At 48.4% G+C, this 24935-nt stretch overlaps 3 protein-coding genes across 8 annotated transcripts; 1 reads left to right on the top strand and 2 right to left on the bottom strand.

Moving 5' to 3' along the window:
- Positions 1–41: 41 nt before the first annotated feature.
- usp11 (ubiquitin specific peptidase 11) lies at positions 42–10954 on the bottom strand. The gene is made up of 21 exons (XM_086113645.1): positions 10813–10954; positions 9181–9287; positions 8659–8789; positions 8449–8566; positions 7577–7722; positions 7374–7435; positions 6179–6278; positions 5925–6098; positions 5675–5833; positions 4966–5190; positions 4760–4843; positions 4464–4558; positions 4190–4372; positions 4018–4112; positions 3407–3901; positions 3234–3304; positions 2816–2928; positions 2599–2748; positions 1740–1855; positions 1569–1657; positions 42–1319 (listed from the first exon to the last, which is right to left on the bottom strand). The coding sequence occupies exons 1-21, from the start codon at positions 10923–10925 to the stop codon at positions 1134–1136; spliced, it is 3012 nt and encodes a 1003-aa protein (XP_085969771.1). The 5' UTR covers positions 10926–10954; the 3' UTR covers positions 42–1133.
- On the top strand, positions 10784–15789 carry rfc2 (replication factor C (activator 1) 2). Of its 4 annotated transcripts, none has more exons than XM_086113698.1 (8): positions 10784–10932; positions 11718–11915; positions 12759–13037; positions 13451–13556; positions 13637–13738; positions 14695–14953; positions 15174–15434; positions 15568–15789. In XM_086113698.1, exons 3-8 carry the CDS (start codon positions 12800–12802, stop codon positions 15676–15678), a joined length of 1077 nt encoding a protein of 358 aa, XP_085969824.1. In that variant the 5' UTR covers positions 10784–10932; positions 11718–11915; positions 12759–12799; the 3' UTR covers positions 15679–15789. The 4 variants fall into 4 exon arrangements, with proteins under 4 accessions (XP_085969824.1, XP_085969832.1, XP_085969808.1 ...); XM_086113682.1 differs by having other exon boundaries at positions 10924–11185; XM_086113690.1 differs by lacking the exon at positions 10784–10932 and adding an exon at positions 11049–11189.
- A 53-nt stretch (positions 15790–15842) lies between these two features.
- Positions 15843–24779, bottom strand: LOC147210622 (protein NDRG3-like). 3 transcript variants are annotated; one of them, XM_086113734.1, is made up of 17 exons: positions 24111–24779; positions 22667–22780; positions 22294–22380; positions 22177–22209; positions 21363–21874; positions 21160–21280; positions 20956–21018; positions 20295–20355; positions 20118–20204; positions 19886–19942; positions 19667–19770; positions 19203–19268; positions 19075–19126; positions 18954–19001; positions 17643–17678; positions 17491–17542; positions 15843–16899 (listed from the first exon to the last, which is right to left on the bottom strand). In XM_086113734.1, exons 5-17 carry the CDS (start codon positions 21505–21507, stop codon positions 16766–16768), a joined length of 1026 nt encoding a protein of 341 aa, XP_085969860.1. In that variant the 5' UTR covers positions 21508–21874; positions 22177–22209; positions 22294–22380; positions 22667–22780; positions 24111–24779; the 3' UTR covers positions 15843–16765. The 3 variants fall into 3 exon arrangements, with proteins under 3 accessions (XP_085969860.1, XP_085969851.1, XP_085969844.1); XM_086113725.1 differs by having other exon boundaries at positions 21363–21468; XM_086113718.1 differs by lacking the exon at positions 22667–22780 and having other exon boundaries at positions 21363–21468.
- Between the last annotated feature and the right edge of the window lie 156 nt (positions 24780–24935).

Raw genomic sequence — 24935 nt, 5'->3', positions numbered from 1 at the left:
TGACCCCTGCTTGTCGGAAGGAGAAGACAAGGTGGCGGTGGTGACGTGGGTGTCATTTTATTTCAAAAGTCTTATAAAATCTTCGCATTTCTGACAAAACAGGAAGACCAGAGAAAGCCTGACCAGTTTCCATAAAAAGAAGCTCTGTTAGAAAAATACTGTACAGCATCACGGCTGTCAATCAAAACATTTTGGGGGGGAAGAAGCGCCTCCATGGCCTCTCCAGGGCACGTGACACCCAATAAATAGTACAAGCAAAATATACAAAAAAAAAAAAAAAATCCTCAAGTCAACATGTACGAATGTGGCAATGGAAACATGAAAAGAGACCAATCATGATTGACAAAATCAAAGGGGTCGAGCGCCAAATTTGGTTAAAATTCATACAATGCCTCTGTCCAGTCCAATCAGTCCCCAACGACATTTTTTTCTTTGTTTTTGTCCAATCAAATTTGATGAGGAAAAGCGATGAATTCAGAAACTTGGGTGGCTGAAGAAAGTGTCCGTCATTCATTGCTCAGTCTGACTGGAATGTTTGGAATGAGATTTTCATTGTCCAGATTAGTCTCTCAAGAGGTCTAATTGGATGAGTCTCTCTCAATTCAGAGACTTCCATCCAGCGGTGGGAAAATGACGCTTCAAAGATGGATTTTTTTGACTCTTCCAGATGGCACCCTCTGTTCCAACATTGGGCTGAAAGCACACGCCCTCGCGCTTATCTTTATTTCAACCAACAGTGCCATCTACAGGAGTCAAAAATACAACAACTGCTTCATGATGCAAAGTGAAGCTTCATTTCCCCATCTTTGAATTCGTCCATTTCTCTCGGTCCAGTCAAGCGAGCGTCCGAATTTGTCCATTTCCTTCAGCCGATGAGTACACAGTGTCTCGGAATTCTGCGTTGCATTATCGTCACCCAATCCATCGTGAATGTGAATTCATAGATTTCGTCTCTCCCAATCAAATTGGCCTCTCAAAGTGGTTCGATGATCATGGTTGTTTTTGGCCGATGACAGTCAGTGTTGAATCATAGCCTGCGAACTGGGCAACTGTTGTCACTCCAACGTTTAAAAAAAAAAGAAAGAAAGCCACTACTCATAATAGTCGAGCCGCCAAAGCCGCCCGTCTCTTGCTCAGTCCGTCTCCATGGTGAGCTCGGCAAAGGCGGAGGCGCACGGCAGCGTCACGGCGGCGACGTCCGTCTGCGAGGGCCGCGCGGGCGAGGCAGCGCCGGTGGGCGAGCTCGTCGGGGGCGCGGCCACGCGCGGTTTCCTCATCTTGTCTTGCCGATGGTAGAAGAGAACGTAGGCCGCGTTGGTCTGCCGCATGCAAAAACAAAAGGCCCTTGTTCAAGTTTGCGCGACATCAACACGTTACGCCCTCAAAAGCAGACGGCTTCATTTGCCAAATGCGATGATTTCAACCGTGAAAATATTTGACCTTTCTCCCCAACATCTCGTCAGACTCCGACTTAATTCTAACGTCAATATTTTCCCCCAAAAAATATTGTCAGCAACCTCTTTTGTCCGGGACGCATCAAGCTTGTCAGCATCTTGGCGAGGACTCACCATGATCTGCTCCTCTGTGGCATACGTCACTTTGCTGTCGTCAAAGTAGTACCACTGAGCGCTGTCCTTGTTGCGTGCATAGCTGGTGTCTGCGCGCGCACAAAACACACAAAACCAGCTGAGGCGCTCGGGCGCGGCAGGCTGAGGCGCACCGAAAGTCAAAAGTCGTACAGTGTCCGTCGCGGAGTCCCCCGTAGTGGTTGGACACGGCGATGAGGTCGTAGCGGCTCGGAGGCTCCCCGTTGGACGTCGTCTTCCTCAGGAGACAACCCGAGAAGTCCAGATCCCTGCAACGCACAAATACGAGCCTTTCCTCATTGGGTCGGCGAGACGCCTGGACCCCGTTCGACGTCGCGCCGGTCTTCTCGTCTTTCACTTTGTTTGAGGAACTTTGGGAGAACGTGCAAGCAAACTCCACGCAGGAAGGCTGCAGCCGGAATCGAACCCAGCGCCACAGAGGCCCGCGCGCTAACCGGTCGACCGCCGGACCGCCGTATCAGATAAAATGAGCGTGACACGCGGCAGCAGATTTATTTCCGTCAGCGCGACGAGACTTTTTTTTTTTGGTGGCGTACGTCACTGGACGTTGTGCTTGGTGCGCATGCGGATGACATCACGGCCGCGTTGCGTTCACATGAGAAGTCACATTGGTTTTTTGTCATGTGAACGAGACGACACAGAGATCGGATTCAAATTGGGCATCCGGCGCCGCAGCGTGAAGGGAGCGTCTTTGGTGTGGCGGCATCCTTGACAGTCCACCACGATAAAATGACTGTTTTTGTCACCAACAAATGCTAGCATTAGCTCCTAGCATTAGCTCCTGGAATTAGCTCCTAGCACGCGAAGGCTATCGGCTACCGGTGCATTAGCTCCTAGCACGCGAAGGCTATCGGCTACCGGTGCGTGTCTTCTTTGTGGGGAACCTTCTTTGACATTATTCCTTCATTCGGGAGACATTTTTCCATTTGGATTGGCCGACGCAAGGAAAACATTGAGCTCCAAATATCAGACCGTGTGCTCGCACGCGTACCTGAGGGGAAAGTCCACAATGGTGTCCAGCTTCTCTCTGGTGAACTTGGTGTAAGAGAACCTCTTGAGGTGGATGATGAGGACCTCCGGCAGAGACCACAAATCCAGTTTCTTGGTGGCCAGCTGGTGCTTCTTACACACGGGGCAGTACCTGCAAAGGCACAGGTCGGCGGCGGTCGGTGCGCGCGGGTACGGGGGGGGGGGGGGGCGTTGCCTACCATGGGTTCTCCTCCTCCAGTGTTTCCACGGTGGTGAAGAGCTGGATGCACTCCTGCAGCTGCACGGTGCTCTGCTGCAGGGGAACGTCCATGCTGCCGTGTTTCATGTACTTCTGCGGCGCGACCACAGCAAAGAGCGGAGCTTTAGCTCGATTGGTCAGCTATTTTTTTTTCCCAATGTCAAGTGCCATCATGAAAATAGTTGCTGCCAGATTTTTCTTTCGATGACATATTTGCCATTTTCAGCCAATTCTGGACCAAGTCTGAAAAGACGTTTAAAAACGTCTTTGGGAGTGAATGAGTTCAAAACACTTTAAAAACCGAATTGATTTTTTTCCCCTTTGCTCACAGAAAAAGCAGCTGGCCACAAGAGTTGACATTTGATGTTGTTGAATTTCCACAACAATTACACACTGACCTCTGCCTCGTTTTCATTGTAGAATCTTTTCTTGGTTTCGGCGTCCCAGTCCAGCGCCACGTACGGCTGCGCTGCTCGCACACACAAACAAACGAGACACGCGAGCCACATATCATATCAAACATACTCTCTGCGAGTCCGAGTCATTCGTGTGCGTGCTCGCGCGCACTCACAGCTGAGGGTCATGTCGGGGCCCATTTCCCGCTCGAGGCCGTTGCAGTTGACCGCCTGGATGTCAAACAGACGCTTCTTCCTGCGACACGCCCTCGTCTTGGCCGCTTGCTGGTTGGCCGGCGTGGTGGGCGAACACGCCTCCTCCCGCTTGTCGTCGTCGTCGTCGTCTTCGGCGGCGGCGTCACGTAGCGGTGCCGGTACCGCCTCCTCCTCTTCCTCCTCCTCCTCATTCTCCTCCTCGCCCACTTCGGTCCGGCTCTCTTCGCCGCGGGCGTGGATGTGGCCGTCGTTTGGGCCGGCGTCGCCGCTGCAGGGGGGCTTGGCGACACCGGCGCACGCGTTGTGGACGTCGCCCTCCTCCGGAGGGGGCGGAGCCCGAGCGTGGCCCTCCGAGGGAACGGCGGGGTCGCGGTGGCGGCCGTTTGCCGACCCGTCGGGGGAGCGCGCCCCCGACTGCGAGCATCCCGCTCGTTCCGCATCCTCTTGCTCGTCATCTGCGCGGCCGATCGGACACGGGCGAGAAACGACGTCAGCGAAGCCGACGGGGGGGCGATTTGTCAGCTCGAAGATCGCCTCTCGCGTCGGCAGCTCGGGGGGGCGGGTTTGTTACCGTCGCTGACGCCGTTGGTCTGGCTTTTATAGAGCTCGTCTTCGTCGTCGTCTTCCTCCAGCTCCTCGGAGGCTTTGGGCACCCGCACGTAGCGCCTGCACGCACACGGCAAGCGTTTTAGCGCGGGGCCGCTCAACGCGGGTGACCGGGACGTGCTACGAGCGCTACGCACGCCAGTCGCTCCAGGAAAATGGGGTAGAGCGCCTCCTGCGTGCAGCTGCCGCGCGGCACGCTGAGCAGCAGCGGGTGGCCGAAGAGCGCGGTGCTGACTGAGCCGTAGTCTCGGTAGTGGGAACGCTCCCTCAGGTAGAGCGCCACGAGCGTCTGCTGCTCGCTTTGCACGTCGCACTGGTACCTAGCCCGCAAACGCACAAGCGGTCGTCGGCGTGACGCCAACCAAAAGGCCCGACCTGACGCGCAGCCGGGGGACGCGGAGCTCGCCATACACAAAGATGTCGTCCCGGTCCAGGATGCAGTTCAGCGATTCGTCTGGCGTGTAGATTTTGTAGAAGCGATGTTTGAACACGTCAGCGACCACCATCTGAAACGCACGCAAGCACGCACTTTTGAGTTGTCGTCTCCTTTGCATCTGCCCGGTGGCGTGCAGTCAAACAACATTAAAAAGGTACAAAACTAAATGTTTTGTCCTTGCCCTTCAGTCAAGGTGACGAATATCCACGTTGCGTTCAAATGTTTTCCGGTGATGGGAAAAAAATCAATTCTTACGACGCTTTAGCCTCACCTGAGTTTCTGGAACACCGGTTGACTGGGACAAAGCCGAGCAGAGGTCCGACACTTTTCCCGCCTTGGCGACCACCACGCGATGCTGCACACACACACACACACACACACACACACACATTATCTTACCGATTCCGATGGGCTTAATCGAGGCTGACGACTTAAAAAAATAAAATAAAAACCAGTCATCAATGGCCGGCCACGGACCTGCATGGGTTTGGCGTACGGGTCGAGCGAGATGAAGAAGACCTCCATGATGCGCTCCTTGCTGACAGGGAGCGGAATGCTGAGGTAGCAGAAGGGGTCAAAGGTGACGGACACCTTGCGGCACTGGGGGCAAATCAGCGTGGACTTGAAGAGGCCGTGGAAGGTGTCGACGATCACCGAGTCGTTGCGCCGTCTGTGGTTCCGCCAAGCCTCCTCGGCCACTTCCTGCTTGAGCCGCCACACGCGGATGATGCACCCCCCAGTCCCCCCCAAAAAAAAGGACAGAAAAATAAGTTTGATTTAACGGAGAAAAAAAAAAGCAGAGCCGTCTACCTCAATCCAATTACAAATGTGACGCCTTCATAATCAAACACCTTTGCGCAGTGGAGGACTCCATTTCTCTTCTTGTGCATGGAAGTTCATTTAGTCAGCATGGCGAAGGAGCGCTTCACACATTCTAGGTTGGATATCTCGATGTTTCGAAGCCAAACATCGGAGACTTTTTTACCCCCCCCCAAACATATTTTCTAAATAAATAACACAATGACCCCAAAAAAAGATTTCCTCTCTTAATACCAACATTTTTGGAGCCTGTTTTTCTCATTGGCAAACCACAATTGACTCCCATCACATCTTGGTGCCTTTTCCCCGAAAAGCAAAGGATTTCATTCGTGAAACATTCGTGAGATCTGAAAGAAGGGGAAGTGACCTGGTCCGGGCGTCCTTCGGCATCCCGCAGCTCGATGTATTCTTTATTCTTGACTCGGTTCAGGTCCTCATGCAGCCCGTCCAGCAGGAAGGAGAGCAGCTCCTGACTGTCGTGCTGCTGGTAGCCCAGAAACTGAGAAGCAAAGTGGCCCACCTTCGTCTGCGCGCGCACACACACACACACACACACAAGAGGCGTCAGGGGTCGGGCGTGGCGCCGCCGGCTGTCCACTGGCGCGGCGCGACGGCACCTTGAAGACGCGCGGCACCACCGAGTAGTGGTGGCCCGACCACATCTGCTTGATGACGTCGGCGTAGGCCTCGGCGATCTCGCCCTTCATGCCCAGCGGGTTGGAGAAGTTGAGCTCCTCCAGGTAGGAGCTCTGCAGGAAGTACTCGGTCAACGGGGGTGTGTTGCTCAGGCACTGCATGGGGGGTGCAAAAAGCGGGTTAACAGGCGCGTTGAGCGTGTCGCGACCCGTGTGCGTGCGCGCGCGCCAGACACCTGCAGAGCGGAGTTCATGAAGCAGGTGTTGCCGAGGTTGGTGAGGCCGCAGACGCCGGGCTGACCTCGATACGAGTCTTGCTCCTCCGGAGAGTTCCTCCTGGAAAACAAGCGGCGGGCTTTGTGGGGACGTTTTGAATGCTGCCATTGACCAGCTCGCAAGCTAGCCGTCTCCACGTCCGGAATGAAATCGGGCGTCGGCCACAATTTTATACGCTCGAGTACCCCTGAGCAACGCCTCCCTCGACGCTACAAATGCTTAGCGCGCAACAGGACGTGGTGTGAACATAAAACGCGCACGGTCGCCAGTGTGTGCTCGTGGCCGCTTGCCAACACCACTGTAGCGATGGCAAAAACTCAATCGGGCATCAGAAAATCGTCCGCTTTCCTTCTAAGATGCTCGTTTATCACCACCATGCCACAGTGAAACTCCTCTACAACGAAACCTACATGGGCGAAAATACCCCCCTTATGTGAAAAAAAATGTTCCTGCATGAACGCCATTCCCACTTTTCTGCTCCCCCTACGACGAAAAATCCCCCTGTTCCGTTATACGAAATCTTTTTCTCTGCTCTTGCCTCGCAAACAACGAAAACAAGCCTTCCACAAAAGTCTCATCCAACAGCGACCTCTACTGCTTTGTTCGGAAACGGCAACAGCAACCACCACACTGGTTTACACATGCGCAGTCGTTCAGGAAGTATTTGTTAGTGTTCGTTTCAGACGCAGCACGAACGTTGCATTGCTAAAATGGCTACGAAACGGACCTTTCCAGACCAAGGAGTTAAGAAAAGAAAAGCATTCACGCTTGAAGACAGGATAAAAGTCAGAAAAATGAACGATGGAGGAAGCAAAGTAAAAGACTTTATGCAAGAAATTGATGTACCGGTAAGTGAAAGTAAATGCTGATCGTAAATTTTGCAATTTCTTAACCCGTTTTTTTTTTCTTTCTACACCGACTATATGAAGTGTCAAATAGGTGTATGCTCATATTTATGCACTACGTATTGGAATAAAAATAAAGCATACACACATGTTTTGTGTGTGTGTTTACATCTGAGATAAAATTTGCTGCAGTGAAAAGCCCCCTGTTGTGAAAAATTGCTTGCAAACATGATTTCGTTGTAGAGGAGTTTCCCTGTACCACGAAAAGGAGTAAAAAACAAACAAACAAAAGTGAAACAAAGTTGCTTACAGAATTAAAGGTCTGGTGCTCGGCCAAGTGCCGTCAGCATTCCTCGTCTCCATGATCACAGTCTGAAACGTGAGAATCAAGCGAGAGATTAAAGTTGAAATGCGCTTCGATTGCGATTTCATGAGAAGAAATGGTAGCCGTGCTGTTTTAGGATTCAGCAAGTCCTTGTGGGCAAAGGAAAAGTGGCGCGCGTGCACGCTCACCATGCCGGAGCTCAGGCAGGCGTCCAGCACGCTCACGTGGACGTTCCGGAGACGTTCACAGTTGTTGTCCGAACTTTTCATCCAGAGGCGACACTCGCACGTCGACGGCAGCGAGAAGGCCCGACACATGGCCAACTGGATCGACTCTGCGCGCGCACACACACACACGCAAGTGAAAATGCAAAGGCTTCTAACAGTCCCGACGTCTTGCGCCAAACCAAACGGGCAAAATGGTGAGCTCATGGGGTGCAATTTACTCTCAAGGTTTTCAAAAAGGAAAAAAGACAAATTATAAAAATATGTGAAAATGCAAAAAAAAAAAAAAAAATTGATTGAATTGTATAATTCATATTTGCTTGGACTAGAATGAAACAATGATGTCATAGATGATAAAAATAGTTGAGCCTCTTCTTTTGTAGCGAATAAATAATTTCATTTGAATTCATTTGGCAAATATTGAATAAAATCCAAAAAGAATTGTTTCGCACTCGCTTGATTGAAATGAACATGATTGCACTTTCATTCGTTTTATTTAGTGCCGTAAAATATCACGTCATGTGTCTTTCGGAGTGAAATGAACACTTTTGCTGAGATTTTTTTATCAGGTCAAATGCATGGTTTGGAATGAGTGATCAATGACAAAACAAAAAAACAAAAACAATTTTGTACATTTCATCTTTCAAACGTTTGTTATCCATGTGCTCATCTCATGATCAAGAACACACAAACAAAATGTGCGATTTGATTTGCCAGGTTGCGCAATTACAGAAACTACCTCAACCGTCAGCCTTTTATTTTCCTGATAAAACTCCTCCGCCAAGGAGCTGGCCCCATCGCTCCGTTTTCCAAACAATTTTCCAAGCAAAACTCACGTATGCTGTCGGTGCGGCTAAAGTGCGCCGTGGTGACGTTCTCCATGTTGCCGTGGAGACAGAGGAAGAGCTCCACTGGGTAAACTTCCACCTTGAGCGTGCTGGGCAGGTCCACCACCTGAAGCGCACACGACAGCGCGAGGGCGTGACTCCCATCGCTCAAGAAATTTCAGTCTGTGGGAGGAGGGGGGCGGAGATTCCTAAAGTCACCTTTCGTTCCAGCGGCGGCTGTTGGTCCACGATCCCATACCAGGACAGGAGCTTGTGCCAGGCCTCGGCGGGCACTAGGACAAAGTCCTCGTTCTCCACCAGACGCTCTTTCAGGTGGTACGAGTCCACATCTGAGGTGAGGAAAGCAGCTTAATACACGACACGGGATGCAATCGCCAGATCACGAGGAAATCAATCTTGTGACGTTGCATCGCAAGATGAGGAAAAATAAACGCGCACGCCACTTTGGAACCAGGAGACTTTGTTCCGAAAATACATATATCGGAACAAAGTGGCAGTTTTTTTAAAAATCACATTGTGAATGTTATCAGAAGTAATTCTTCGTTAGGTCATGACGATAAATGTGTTTACATTACAACAACCCATTTTTAGTCATTATTTTCCCAGAATAAAATCGGAAAAGTGGCACAATAATTATTGGTTAGTAAATGGAGTCATGATACTAGGAGAAAAAAAGTAAACAGATGAAACAGAAGTGGAGGAGAAAGTGTGCTCACTCACCCTCAAACAGCTCGCTGTTGTCGATTTGACCGGGACACGTCGAGTTCTGGTCTCCGCTTTCCACAAATTCCTTCCACTGTTCGTACCAGCGATGTTCCACCATGAACCTGACACACAAAGTGAAAGTGACGTCACAACCGATGAATTGATTTAATCTAATTTAATTTAAGCAAAATTAGCTGGGGGTGTTTAAGTGACAAAAATTGGCTTTTTTTTGGGGGGGGGATAACGCATCACAACACAAGACAAGGACAATGACATTTAGAGGTGTCAATTTATCACGTTAATTGTGAATAATTAATTACAGTCCTATTTAATTTGAAACTGAATTGAAAAAATATAATTTAAAACGAAAATAGGGGTTTTCTCAGCAATTTTGAGATGAGATTAAAATATTGATTAATTAAATTAATTACAGATCATAATTAATTAATCTCACATTTTTAAATCTCTTGACAGCACTAATGACATTCAAACATCTTTCTCACAAGTGATACAACGTGTAGATTGAACAAGTAGCTTGGAGAAATTCAATTCTGATCCGAGAAAAAAAAATCTGAGGAAAAAAACAAATAGGCTAGATTAAGAAAATTAGCTATACTTTTATTAGCAATTGTTAGCATTTGAGTCTCGATGACGAGCACAATTTGAAATACTTCTCGGCCGCCCGCGCTTCCTCTCAAACAGTGATCTTGCTGTATATTCGCAAAATGGAAAATCCTTGTTAAACTGCCATTGCAGCTTCAGCAGTAACGGTCGCGGGCGTGCAGGAGCCGATGCCGCCGGTCTTTGGGGTAGGCAAGCTACGCTCTCAACAGGTCGCAGGGCCCACAATCACAACGAGGGACAATTTCGAGTGAGCAAATCATTTGCCGTGCATGTTTTGGGAATGTGGGAGGAAAGCGGAGTACCAGGAGAAAATCTTCACCACTTTTCTGCATACACTTCAGAGATCAGAGACGTCATGCTGAAAATGTGCACACGTCTGCTACAAGCTACGTTTTGAAAGCAAACACGAAGCTGTAGCGTCCATTGACGAAAAGACATTAGTTCACTTCTCCTGTCCCACGTAATCCGCTTCAAACTCCAAGCCGCGACTCCCAGTTCCAAATCTGCATCGGCGCTCCGCGCTAACGCTCCTTTCTTCTCATCGTCGGCTCCGCAAGACTTACATCCATCCAGTCGCAGACCGTTCAACAGCACCGATCTCTCCGCTGAACAAAGCGGGGCTGTGAAAAATGCTGCCCATTACAGGCACTCAGGTAGTGGCTGAACCACATTTGAAGTATTTGATGCTAATGTTTTGAAGTCATCCTAAAACTTTGACTCCTCCGCATAATAAAATGTGACACGGAGATGCTAGAGCACAAGAGAACACATTTATTTCAAAGGTCGACCTGACCAGGAAGGTGTCGAGAGGGTGGGGGAGACTCCACACATGCTAACATTAGCAACATGCGCGAACGGTCAGTCAGACGCGAGACTTCTCAGCCGGAGATTTCAATGGTCGAAAAATAATAACGCTAATCAAATTACCAGAAGTCCCCTGAAACCCGCATCGGCGGCGATAAAGGGCTGCCGTAACTGGGCGTTCACGGCGGCGGCTGATTAGCCTGCGCGGACGAGTCTTACCAACTGTCCCCGGCGCGTAGCTCGCAGTCCCGGAGTAGACACTCGACCTCCCGCCGCTGCGTCTCCAGGCCCGGAGGATCCTCGGCCGCGGGGCAGCGGCTGTTGGCCGCCATGACAACGGTCAGTGAGACATCAATGACGAGAAATGAAAGCAAAAGTGGACACTTGGAAGCTTCGCCTTGCTCAAGCCATCGACCGGAGGGGGCGGGCCGCGCGAACTTGTTTGCGGAAGAAGGAAGTGGTTTGCGGGGGGAGGATGACGACTTCCTGGCTCGTCGCTACGACCTTTCCAAACTCTCAAATCAGTCGTTTTACTTTCCTCTAAATAGTTTGCGTGAGCTGTACATTCGCAAGACACAAACGCGAATGCATTGTGCGTAAGTCGTGTGATGTGCGAACCTTGATGATCATTCAAGTGTTGAGATATCTTTAGTGTCGGCGGCACGTTTGACACGTTCACGTCAACTGGGTGTCGTGTATTAAAGTCCCTTGTTTTGCTGCGTCACGCCGACGAGCTCGCTGAGCTCGGTGACGTCTTATGTTTTGATTCACGTATCGCGAGATTGGCGGCGGCACACCTTTAGTACACTTGACTATCGCGAGATTTGCAACGTTGTTTTTGGATTGACGACTGAAAACTGTTGCGGCTGCAAAACAGACCCGGGAACGTCAGATACCCGTGGAGGAAAAAGGAAATAATGAAAGGGGAACAAGAAAGTAGAAATATTAGCAATTTAAGAGCGTCAGCACTCTGCAGTTGAGGTTGGGGTTTGCAGAACTGAAATTTCTCCCCACATTCTTGTTTGTGACATGCTGTTGTGTTCACAATTAAAATAACATACTCCCAACGATCATAGGGTTAGGGATGCCACTTTTCCACACCAAACATACTTTTTTCCCCACAGATATTGGCCGATCACGATTGGTGGCCGATCGTGCTTTGACAGCACATATCCGGCAGTGGCGAAATTGGCTTGTTTTAGGGGCGCATACGGCCGTCTCCTTTTCCACATCCCTTGGTGAGTGCTGGCGGCAGCTTGGCAGCCAGCTGCTTGCTTGCTTCGGGGAGCAGAATCAGAGCCCAGAGTGCCAATGCATCACTGGTGGGTGGAGCCTTTCATCGCCAACCCACCCAATTAAACTTGAATTAATATAGCAAGCGGGGCGCGCAACATACCCCGACACAAATACTCCCCACCCCCACATTGACAATTTCACATTTTAATCAGAGACTAATGCAGTTCACACTTTCAGTTGACGATAATCTCTGCTGATACCGCGGATATGCTTACCTTCTGACTTGAAAAGGATAGTGACTCTTCTTTCACTCTTGATTTTGGTCTTGCTAACAGACTAGGCAAGCAAACAACTACTGTATTTGGATACAAACTTAAAAAAAAAACACGGCCCCTTCCCGAAAAAAAAACTGTCACTTGGTTGTCACTTTTTTTGGGCGTTATGAAAAATTTGAAAAAAATATGTGCTTACTGTTACTGTTATTGGCTGAACAACAATATCCCACAGAGAGCACTAATGTAGAAGAGATATACATTACATTACAGATTTATCTCTTTTAACAATTGAAAATACTGACAATACAACGCTTTGACTTAAACTCATGTATTTTGTTGACCGGAGTAGAATCGCGGAGCAGTTCATGTCGAAAATTATTTTTTTTATTTTTATGCACTCAGACCATTTCCATTTGAAACGTTTTTCTTATCATAAAAACTATTCGTTTACATTTCGTCTTGTCCTTTTCGTGTTTATTAAAGACTACTAATAACATGTAAGACGATACACGTAGGAATTTTTACACAAAGCATAAATGAAGCATCTACGGTGGCCGGTTGGAGACAGGACATATTTTGATCCAAATATCGCGAGACTTGTAAACGTACCTCGCGGATGAGACCTCAGCCAATGGGAATGGATCTTACTTACAGTTTCCGGAGCGGGAACCAAGTTGTTGTTGAGCGTGGCTATCATGGACGTAGAGATGGCAGTACCGCCGAGCGAGGAGAGAACCGTGGAAGGTGCACTCACGCCGGACACGGAGGCCGGGGAGGGGAGCAGCCCGAGCTCCGGCTCCGCCTCCTACGACCTGCCCTGGGTGGAGAAATACAGGCCGTTGAAGCTGAACGAGATCGTGGGCAACGAGGACACCGTCAGCCGCCTGGCGGTGTTCGCCCGGGAGGGAAACGTCCCGAACATCATCATTGCAGGTATATGGAGCCCTGAAAGCGCGACGTGTATGAAGGATCGCGAATGCGCACTTTCTCATCCAACACTACAACCGATCGCACCTTTTCATCACATCTACTTCCTGTTGGCAAAAGTTGAACGTCTCCCATTGCACCATTTGTCAACAAACCTTTCTGTCATTTGAGTATTTCACTTTTTTTTAATTGCTTATGATTTTCTTGACCGCAGTAGTTTGAACGTGGGAAGTGTCAGGCAAATAGAAGATGTGACAGGAGTTATCCATGTGATTCTTGATCCTTTGATGTGTTTTCAGTCATGTTATTCATAAGACACCTGAAAATGGTGAAGTGGTTATAGTCGGATACACTGAATCACAAATTTACTCGGACCAAAAAACCGTCAAAGGCTGACCGCTCCGATGTCTATGATTCAGGTCCGCCTGGAACTGGAAAAACCACCAGTATCCTGTGTTTGGCTCGAGCGCTGCTTGGCGCCTCCATGAAGGACGCCGTGCTGGAACTGAATGCCTCTAATGACAGGTGAGATCATTGTGGCTGGGTTTCTCTTTTTTTCCTCCCCTCCATTTTTTTTAATGCATTTTGACCTTTGGTGCGCGCAGGGGCATCGACGTGGTGAGGAACAAAATCAAAATGTTCGCCCAGCAAAAGGTGACGCTACCCAAAGGACGACACAAGATCATCATCCTGGATGAAGCTGACAGGTGAAATGATGGAATGGAGGCTGACATTGGCTTTTCCTGACACACCGAGGCCCCTTTGAGAAGCAGCTGGACCAACTGAGAAAAAGATGCCCTTTTTTTCATACTCAAATACAGTGAAACTCCTCTACAACAAAATCATGTTTGCAGCAAGAAATTTTTCACAACAAGGGGCTTTTCACTGTAGCAAATTTGATCTCAGATGTAAACACACACCCATACAAAGCGTATGTGTGTTTTATTCCAATACGTAGTGCATAAATATGAGCATACACTTATTTAACACTTCATAAAGCCAGTGTAGAAAGAAAAAAATGGGAAAGAAATTGCGAAATTTACGATCAGCATTCACTTACATCAATTTCTTGCATCATGTCTTTTACTTTACTTCCTCCATCTTTCATTTTTATGACTTTTATCCTGTCTTTAAGCATGAATGCTTTTCTTAACTCCTTGGTCTGCAACGGTCCGTTTTGTCGCCATTTTAGCAATGCAACGTTCTTGCTGCGTCTGAAACTAACACTAACAAATATTTCCTGGACTACTGCGCACGTGTAAACCAGTGTGGCGGTTGCTGTTGCCATTTCCGAACGAAGTAGTATAGGTCGCTGTTGGATTAGACTTCGTCGTAGTGAATCTCGTAGCGAGGAAAGAGCAGAGAAAAAGATTTTGTATAACGCAACAGGGTTTTTTTTTCGTTGTATGGGGGGCAGGAGAGTGGGAATGGTGTTCATGCATGAAGATTTTTTTCACTAAGAGGTATTTTCGCCCGTGTAGATTTCGTTGTAGAGGAGTTTCGCTGTATTGCGAGACTCATTGGGGTGGCAGGTGAAACTTGAGGAGGGGGTGGCAGCCGCCACCGTGTCAAAGCGTCGATGTTGTGACCTAAACCCAAGCGGTACGGCTGTTACATTGGTCCACTCCCAACTTTCAGCTTCTCCCTCCCGCTGTCCCTCCAGTATGACGGATGGCGCGCAGCAGGCATTGAGGCGGATCATGGAGATCTACTCCAAGACAACACGTTTCGCACTGGCCTGCAACGCCTCCGACAAGATTATCGAAGCCATCCAGTCGCGCTGCGCCGTTCTGCGCTACTCCAAACTGAGCGATGGCCAAATCCTGGCGCGGCTGCAGGACGTGGTGGCGAGGGAGCGGCTGTCCGTGTCCGACGACGGCCTGGAGGCCATCATCTTTACCGCGCAGGGGGACATGCGACAGGTGAGGACTCCCCGCGTGCTCCTCTTGCTCAAACTTTGGCAGAGGTAGGACCATTGGACTCATCTGCCGCCTCCCCAGTTGGCTGTAAGGACCACTTCCTTTTTCGACGTGAATGATGTTGCTCTTAAACATATATGGTGCTCGCATTCAAAACAAAATCCAAACCAAATAGGGCCCCGTTGACCCCTCTTGTTCTGATGCCCCGTTTGTGCGTGGCTAGGCGCTGAACAACCTGCAGTCCACCAACTCGGGCTTCGGCTACATCAACAGCGAGAACGTGTTCAAGGTGTGCGACGAGCCGCACCCCCTGCTCGTGAAAGGCATGCTGGGACACTGCGTGGACGGGAACGTGGATGAGGCCTACAAGGTGGTGGAGCAGCTGTGGGCGCTGGGCTATTCGCCGGAAGACATCATCGGCAACATCTTCCGAGTATGCAAGACCTACCAGATGGCAGAGTACCTCAAACTGGAGTTCATCAAGGTGAGACGCCGCCGCGGGCGCTTGATCACTTGCTCCGGAACAATCTCTTATCGAAAACAAAAAACGGTGATGCAACCGTCGTCTGACAAGTGCTGAATTTGTGCGGTGGGGCGTTTTATTTTTGCCCGTGCAGGAGATTGGCTACACGCACATGCACATCATCGAGGGCGTCAACTCGCTACTGCAGTTGGCAGGACTGGTGGCTCGTCTTTGCAGTAAGACGGCGCCCCCTACCGCCAGCTAGCCACGCCGAGCACATCAGCCGGCCTATCTGGAATCGCTCGTTTGACCTGAACTCCAATGTACATGATTTTGCAGACTTTTAGCAATAAAACGCACCTTCTATGCCAATAAATCAGCGTTTGGTTAACTTTGTGTTGTTGAGGCAGAAGCAACTTGAGTTTCTGCTCACGTCCACTTTTACTATTTATTTCGCTCAAATACTTAAGTACAAATCTCAATTTTGTAACACAACGGAAACCAATCCACACAAAGTGTTCACACATCACCAATTTGTCCACCGTCACTCACACACGATGAACTTGTGAGCCTCGTCTGCCAGAATCTTTTTTCACGTCAACGGCTGAGATACGAGACGGCGCCGCACTGGACCGTTTTCATACCAAAAAGTCCACAAGCAGCAGGCAAATAAGGCCGAAACATATCAAAAGCAGGGGGAAAAAATGTCATGTCCATTTTTAGCTATGCTAGCATCACTTCACGCAACTGAACAGCAAAAATCATTTGATCATAAAAGTGAGCTGACATAAAAGTTTTGGGCAAAGGATTAACCACGGCCACAGCATCCACCCGGTCAAACTCATATTGGGGCCCTCCTTTTTTGACATCTTTGTCCATTTTTTTCCCACAATGGAAAATATACACCTCAGTCTTGAGAGTCAATCAAGTGTGAAAAGCAGTGACCGTATCCGGTCCCGGCAAAAATTGTGACTTTTTTTTTTTTTTTTGGCCATGTTGAGGCCTCCCCAAAGACAACTTGCTCGTGGCAAAGAAGAATGATTAAAAACAGCAATTCCACATGGGTATTCACAACGCTGAACTAAAAATCATATCTAATAAATATAAATCGGCCCCAAACTGAAGCTACGCGAAAACAAGCCGCCACTGAATGAAAACAAAACGACAACAACAAAAAGCCCCCACCACCTCACGTGAACGCAGCGGGGCCGGAGGGCGGAAGAAAGTCAAGATTGCCTTTGCCTCCGCTTCATTCCGAGAACTCGCTGGGCTAATCGTAGAGAGAGAGACGTCAACGACGACGGCGAAACTGCACATGGAGTTCCTTCCTGGCCGGAGGTACGCCGGTGGCGTTAGGGGCTGGTGGGCGCGGCGCCCTCTGGCGGTGTGCCGTTGGAAGCGCGAGTCCGGACGCCGTCGCCGGTGCCCACGCTGGAGGCCGAGTGAGTCCTGGAGCGAACCAAGCGGGTCATGCCGGCTGTGGGCACTACAAGAGGGAGGGGGGGACAAACCGGTTGGGATCAAGAAGAAGACATTCACATCTTGATGTCGGAATCAAACGCTCCCCCTTTTTCCCCTTCGCACTCAAGTCATTTCATTGACGGTCCTCCCCAAGCGCAACCTGGACAATCATTCGCCATCAAGACAATAAGTGTCCAGGTTTTGGATCGGTGTACCTCAACTCTGACTGATGTCTATCAATAATAATAATAATAATAATAATACATATTATTTATAAGCGCCTTTCAAGACACCCAAGGACACTTTACAATGACAAAAAAACACAAAACAATACGGGTTGAGCAACGGCAGCCAAAACGCACCAGCGTTCACTCAACCCGGAAGGCAGAAAGAAACCACAAGGGAGGGAGAGGGGGAGAAAAAAAAAACACGCTCGAACTACCCTCATTTTGAGGATAATTTCAATGTTTGTAAAATGCCCCATCACCCTATACTGTCCTGGAGTTCCCCGTTTCAGTACGCTTGCGAGGTCAAGCGGGATAAGAAAGTCCTGAAGTCCAGATCACGACAAGCACACACCCAGAAAGAACAGACAAACTCGGATGGATTTACTCACTGTAGCCCATCCCCTGCACAAAATACTTGAAGGCCTCTGACAGTTTTCCAGGCTGAGGATGGAAGGGGGAGGGGGGGGGGAGCACATTCGCTAAATGTTCCGCCAAAAACACAAATCGAGGCGTCAAAACGATGATGAAACGATGGGCTGACCTGCACCACTTGCGGAAGTCCTCCACAGTCTGCCATCTAGAGGAAAGACTGAGAATTACATGACATAGAGTACACGTGACATTTCCGGGTTGCAAAGGGCGCACGACAGCTACTTCGTCGGGGCTAATGTTGCTGCAAAAGTCGTCCGTATGGGAGCGGTGGAGATTTGTGCTCCGCTGCACGTGACATGCACGGATCTGCTCCAAAACAAATTTGAAAGTCGAAATGGGCAGCTTAGTGATGAAGTGCTGATTCCGCAAAGGAAAATACAAATTATGTTTGGACTTTACTGGCTACAATTTTTATTTATTTTTAATCGGTTTATCTGTTTGAGAAGACATCACCGCCGGGAAAAGTCATAATTGACGTTCCACTCATTGTCGTGATGAGGAGGTGCAAAGTCTGACTTGGATGAGGCAGAGCTGCCCCCTCCAAAAAAAAAAAGCTCATTTCAACCAGACAAATACAGCAGAGTGTGTAGATAGTGCTCTAACGGGTTTTTTTTTAATCCTTTGTACATTTAGGCAAAAAAGCTGTCACAGACCCCTTGGGAAATTTTGAACTTGGGACAAATGGAATACAGTCACAGTCGGTTCACTCTTCGCCGTCAAGGCCTTCCTTATAGCGGGGATGTGTTCTGCAGCCCCAAAAAATCTAATATTTAACAAGGGGGGGCAAGGTCATTTTTCACACGGGCTCGCTTACTGGAGCTTTGAAGAGTTTTCCTTCTTTTTAATACATTTTCAAACGTCTCTGTTTTCGACCAAATCGGTTTTCGACCAGAAATTTCGAGTTTTTTATGCCTCGAATTACGACCGAAAATCGGTTCTCAACCAAACTGGGCGCACTTGAATGCGCCACTTGACTCCTCTCGACTTCCTTTCACAAGGAAGTGACGCTTCCTCGGGTAGACGAGGAAGTGACGCTTCCTCGTGTAGCATTCCATCGTGAGCAGACGTGTTCAATAAGGATTTTATTTTTTTTAAAGAGCGTGGTTTCGGTTTTCGAACAAATCGGTTTTCGAACAGCCTTCCGGAACGTATTCTGGTCGAAAACCGAGGCCTGACTGTCATTTATGCATGTCCTTTGAATGAAACCAAGATGCTGTCAAATCTGCGCGCAGACATAGATGGCTGACAACATCTTCCTGTTGACATGCAAATGATGGCAGGACTGCTTTGGAAAAAAAAATCTTCAGAGCGGTTTTGATTGTTTTCGAGCAAACTAAATCACAGTTTGTGTGTGCGGGAAACATAACGACCACAACAACAACGACTCTTTGCCAACTGTGGAGTGAATGGAGTGAGATACCTTGAGCAGGGTGCTCTTGGTTGGGTCGAGTCTGGAATTACACTCCACCTGGATGGGGAAAAGCGCAATGTCAAAACATCGAGGGAGGAGCCATCGCGGCGGCGGCGGCCGAGAAACTGACCACAGCGTCGACGGCGGGTGAAGCGTCTCCAACGACCAGCAGGGCGGGACACCTGACACAGACGCACAAACGCTAAGAAAAGAACCGCCGCAACAACACACAACAACAAAAACACAAATGGCTGCTACCTGAGGGTGTCGACTGTGTCGTCATTCAAACCAGGCACGGGACGCTCCATCTGCAACTCGCTCCGGCTACACACACACACGCGCATGTTCGCGCATCACGGACACGCGCAGAGATACAGGCGGGCAGGCAATGTTGCAAGACAAAAAGTTCAAAGAAAACAGGATTTCTTTTCCGCAGAGAAACGTGTGCTTAAAACATCTCGAGACATCCGACCAAAATGGGAAAATGAGACCCAGACCGTCGCGCTACGAGACAGGGATGTGAATCACTCTTCAACCGTGCCGCAATCCAAGCAGCCCTCCTTTAGCTGAACCGCTTTGACCTCACGAGGGTCCACCGAATGACAACAACAACAACAACAAAATCCCGAATGTCGTTCTTGTTTGCTCGCTTGTCTTCCGCCACGTTGTTTCACCCAAAATTGAAGTGAATGAAAAAAAGAAATGAAGACATGACAAATCACCTGTCGTAGCTGCAGTAAAACATTGCCAAGTTGTCCAGCGGAATGTCCTGAGAAATGTGAAGCCGGTAAGTCTGGATGAGCTCTTTGTTCTCTGTTAACTCATCCTGCACGCGCGCACACACACACACACATGCACAAAACATTTTAAATAAGCATGACAAGCCTCGGCTTGGCAGTGTGTGTGTGTGTGTGTGTGCGCGTGTGTGCGCGCGCTCTCACCGCGCTGAAGTGGTGTGCCATGACGAGGTCCACCAGGTTGCTGGTCCAGCCGCTCACCTGCAATACAAGACAAGAGACCTCTTTCTTGATATGGCGCTTTCAGCCGTATCAGCCGCAGCAAAGCACTTTACTGAACAGCAAGAAGCAAAAAAAAAAAGTGTTTAGTAGAAAAAAGAAATAAAAATACACATAATGGCATGTGTGTGTGTGTGTTTCAGTGTGATTGTCGGACCTTGGATACGGCCCAGTCCATCCAGCCCTTGGCGCAGGGATCAATATTGATCAGAACTAAGCCCTCCACCAGACTGGGCTCATTCAACTAGAACGGCGACAATGGGCGGCGTCAAGCGCGTGTCCCAATACTTTTGGCCACAGTGCGTATTTGCCTGAGAAGGGGGGATTCACTCACAGCCAGTTTGCTGAGGATGTACGCTCCGGCGCCGACCCCAATGCCGATCACGCTGGTTACCCTGAGCACACACACACACACACACACACACGGGACATGAAATAGAGTGCCATAAAAATGTATTTGTCCCTTTAAAAACATTTTTTTTAAGTTGTCAAAATCAGACAAAGATGACCCAAGTCAACATATAAAGCAGTTTGTAAGGGAGGATTGAATGTCCAGTCATAACTCGGTTTTCGACCATTATCCGTTCCAGAAGGCTGTTCGAAAACCGATTTGTTCGAAAACCGAAATCACGCTCTTTTAAAAAAAAAAAATCTTGATTAAACACGTCTGCTCACAATGAAAGCGTCACTTCCTCGCGTAAGGAAGGCGAGAGGAGTCAAGTGGCGTGTTCGAGTGCGCTCAGTTTGCTCCAGAACCGATTTTCGGCGTAAAAACCTCGAAATCTTTGGTCGAAAAGCGATTTTGGTCGAGAACAGAGACGTTTGAAAATGTATTAAAAAGAAGGAAAACTCTTCAAAGCTCCAGTAGGTGAGCCCGTGTGAAAAATGACCTTGCCCCCTTGTTAAATATTAGATTTTTTTTGGGGGGGGGGGGGCTGCAGAACACATCCCCCACTATAAGGAAGGCCTTGACGGCGAAGAGTGAACCGACTTACTGAAGCTGCGTAAGGACTGACGGCAGCATGGCGGCCAGCTCGTCCATCGATGGATACTGGTACCTGAGTGCACAAACAAAAACTAAAACTTACAAGTTCGCATGCATTCGTTTCAGAGGTTGTTTTTTTTCCATCCAGTAAATGGCAAATACCTCCCAGACTGGTGAGCAGTCAGTCACGGCGCATAACAGAGACAAACAATACCCATTGGGGAAGGCGGGGGCGTTCTCCTGTTGTCCCGGAGCGTCTACGTGCATCACCGAGAAGTGCCGAGTCACTTCCTGCATGTCCTCGTAGTTAAACAGGCTGTTGAAGCACGACTTATCTACAAAGACATTTTCAAGCCAGCGTTGAGTCGGACGAGACGCACACGCATGTCGCACGCCGGAGTGCCCGCGCGTACTCACGGTTGAGTCCCACGTCGTGGTAGGTGAGGATGGTGGGGCGGTTGCCCTTTGCGATGCCTCTCACGGTCACATGCAGTGCGCAGTGAGTCGTTTCCACGTCGTACTCCTGGACAACAAATAACAATTGTGCGCGCATGTCGATCATCCGAACAGTAAAAGGCCACTTTTGATGGCAAGTGGATTCATGCGGTGTCTTCTCTCCAAATCTGGGGTGAAGAATGAAATGGAGCAGCCAAGTCAATCTGCCTAAATTGGTTTATTTTTATTTTTTTATTCGTATTTTTTAATTGTAAATTAAACAATCTTCTAATTCTTTCTTTCATAACTTTGTTGCTGTGAATTGGGAATGTCTCCATTGCGAGACTAATAAAGGTTTTCTAATCTGTCCAGTTGTGGCCCGGCCCCAGTTGAAGACCCAAGTCTGAGACTGTTGACTTCATGAGAAGCCGGGGGGGAGTCCGCAGGATTGGACCAAGCCACTGGGACCAAACGTCTGTCTTCTTTTCGTTGAACTTAAAAATAAAAAAAAATAAAAAAACTTGCGTCGCTGCAGAGCTTCATGCCGAGCAATGCCCTCAATTTAAAACGTCTACTTCGAATTCAATCTGTTGAAATGCCGTGCTTTTAAACAATGACTTTGCGTAACTATCCACTTAGGATGGAACAACTGCTTGCGTATGATACCTTTGCGTTAAATTGCCATAGATAGTTTGAAAAATTCCCCAGGTTAAGTTCCCATGGTAATTTGCTCAAGCCCTCTGCGACCGTAAAACTGATCACACACATTACGGTGATTTTTGGTACATGGCGTCACCTGACAGTTGAAGTCCTGCAGGTTTCTGCCATTCTAGGGAGAGACACAAAAACATTGCATTCATCGAAAGCACTGAAAGTGGAAGTCCAAGCAAAGCTTTGTGTTCTGTTCCCTTACCTGCGTCGTCAGGAGCGGTTTGATCTCTGTCAGCTGGACGTCGTGAAGTTCCTCCATGGTGGGACCCCCTCACCCCTTCTTGCTAGCCTGAGAACGAACCACATTTTGCATGTTCACCCATTGTCCCTGTGTGTGTGTGTGTGTGTGTTTGGTGCTTTCTACCGTCTTTATTACTGATTTGTCTTACTGTTTATTGTGCATGTTAAATTGCTCCATGTACAGCACTTTGTATGCAGCGATGGCTGTTTGAAAGTGCTCTATAAATACAGTTGACTTGACTTGACTTGTGTGTGAGAGAGAGAGAGAGAGAGGGAGAATAATATATATGTGTGTGTGTGTGTGTGTGTGTGTGTGTGCACGTACACACACATACCTCGACTGTATTTCGAGAGCGCTTTAACACAGAGTAGGAGTGATGCGTTCCCTCTTTTGAGGACCAGTCAAGAGGTGGAAACACCTTTTAATCGAGGCCCAGGCTGTCCATAATCTGATAATACGTCGTCAGAGAAAAAAAGATAAGCCTTGAATACATTGAACTGCAAGTTCAACGTGTTCCCTGCCAACTAAGAAGTTCACGTTTTTAAGTGATATATTTTTTAATTTTATGTTAAATGATTAATTATTTTCATTTTATATTTGAGCATTATATTCCTTTCTGTTATAGTTACCTAAATTATATTCCGTTTAATAATTGTTGAAACGTTCGAATGTTGCTTGCATCTGATTGGCTGAAGAGAAGCAGGAAGTGTTTTCGTTTCCGGAAAGAGGCGTGTTCGTTCGCGAGTTGCGGAGCAGACGTTGGAAAATAAAAGCTACGTTGACACTAAGTCCATCTCTCCTTTTTGTCCCATTCCTAACGTAAACCTACGAAGCCCTCAATTTACATATACGACAACGGAGTCAGCTACGTGTCAAGCGTTGGGTAATGCGGCTTCAACGAAATGGATCGATTCATTATTTCTCGTGAGTTGCCCGCACTATTTGTGTGCGTGCATTTGAAAGGCCTAGCTGTTCAGCTCCAGATACGATTTGTTTCACGAAGCGAACACCGATAATTTGTTGCTGTCTCGCGTGCCTCCAATGTAACGCCATCGGAACACGACGGCCATTGCTCATCACCGTTCAGTTGATTTCCGAGATCTGTTTGGACCGCTTTTTCAACGGAATATATATCGGTGTGATGAAGCTGATCAAGTGCGCGAGTTGACAAACGCATGCACGGTTAGCGTTGGGAACTAAGCGACCGTTGATTCAAGTAACAACGGTTGTTAAAAAAAAAAACTTCCAAAGCTTGTTTAGTGTTCGGAAAAAAATAAAGTCAATCCAAAAAGCGGGGACAACACAAAGAGCAAACGTGTTTTGAATGAAATCATTGTCATTAAGTTTTATTTTTCAATCGATGAAAGGTGGAAATCGGATTTTTGGACCTGTTATTCGCCGAGCCCTAATCGATCGCAATTCCGTTGCCTGAACGATGCGGTGGCTGAACTAGGTCGAGCTCCGATGGGTGACGTCTCGACGAGCGACCCATCAGCTTTCAAGACCCAACTAATTAAGTCCATTTCCGAGGAATGCGATCACGTGTGTATTGGTACGCGTCTCTTGTCGGAATAAACGACAGCAAATGAGCTAAAGTCTGATGCTAACGTGAGCTCGGGTCAGAGAGCCGCTGCTTAGCAACCGTTACCATGGGAACCGTTTCAATTCGTTCTCCCTTCTGCCTTCTCTCTCGCGCACGCGCGGCTCGCGACTAGTTAGCTTGGAGCTAATTATCTGTGACAACTCGTGAAGATATTCTCTTCTTGATTTTCACTCACCGTAGGGCGCGGAGTCGAATTTCACGAGCGACGAAGGTCGACGGGGAAGTAAAAACGAGAGATCGCTTGTTGCGAATCACCTAAGCCCCGACGACGAGAGCCAAGTGGACGAAGGATGCGAGCAACCGGCTGGCAGTAAGGAAATGGCGGGGGCGGGGCTCAGCGAACGTCAACAACAGCTCGTCTTTTCCCCTCCAATGACTAAAATAAGAACCGATGAAAAATATTTTCCACCTTATTGACCACGTGTGCGCGGGTGGGTGTAAAATATCACAATGTTCGTATTGTACTGTTGTCAATTCTATTTGACGTTTTTCACGGTCTCAAGAAAAAAGAAAAGTTTTACGAATGTTGATATTCCCCCCCCCCCCAAAAAAAACATTCATTCTTCAGAGGCAAGCAGCCACCTCGTGCTAATAAGACAAAAAATAAAAGTCTGACAAAACGTGAGCGTTTCGGCAACATCTGAGTTGCACACCATCAAAATAAAACTAAAACTTCACGCGGTTCCGTTTGTCATCGCTTGCATTGTGCGCGCAGGACGACGTGAGCAAATTCTCCTCCCCCACATGGACATCAAGTACAGGAAGCGAAAGGCGAGCCGACGCACTGTGGCCGTATAATAGTTGTGCGCCCGGAGCGCCCCTGCACGCCGAGATTGTGAACTTGAACCAATTGTGCGAATCATGTCTGTGAGTGCGGGGATTTGTGTTTGGCCAGCCATGTCGTACGCCGCATGGGAATCATTGACTGAAAAGTGTCATTTGATGGCTTGGTGATGAAATGCCGCACAACCAGTGACGAATAATACAAACTGAATCTGCA

The sequence above is a fragment of the Hippocampus guttulatus genome, chromosome 1 (genome assembly GCF_054856545.1).
Source record: "Hippocampus guttulatus isolate MCC_2025c chromosome 1, RoL_Hgut_1.0, whole genome shotgun sequence".
In the NCBI taxonomy this organism is placed as follows: Eukaryota; Metazoa; Chordata; class Actinopteri; order Syngnathiformes; family Syngnathidae; genus Hippocampus; species Hippocampus guttulatus.
This window is presented reverse-complemented; position numbering and strand designations above follow the sequence as displayed.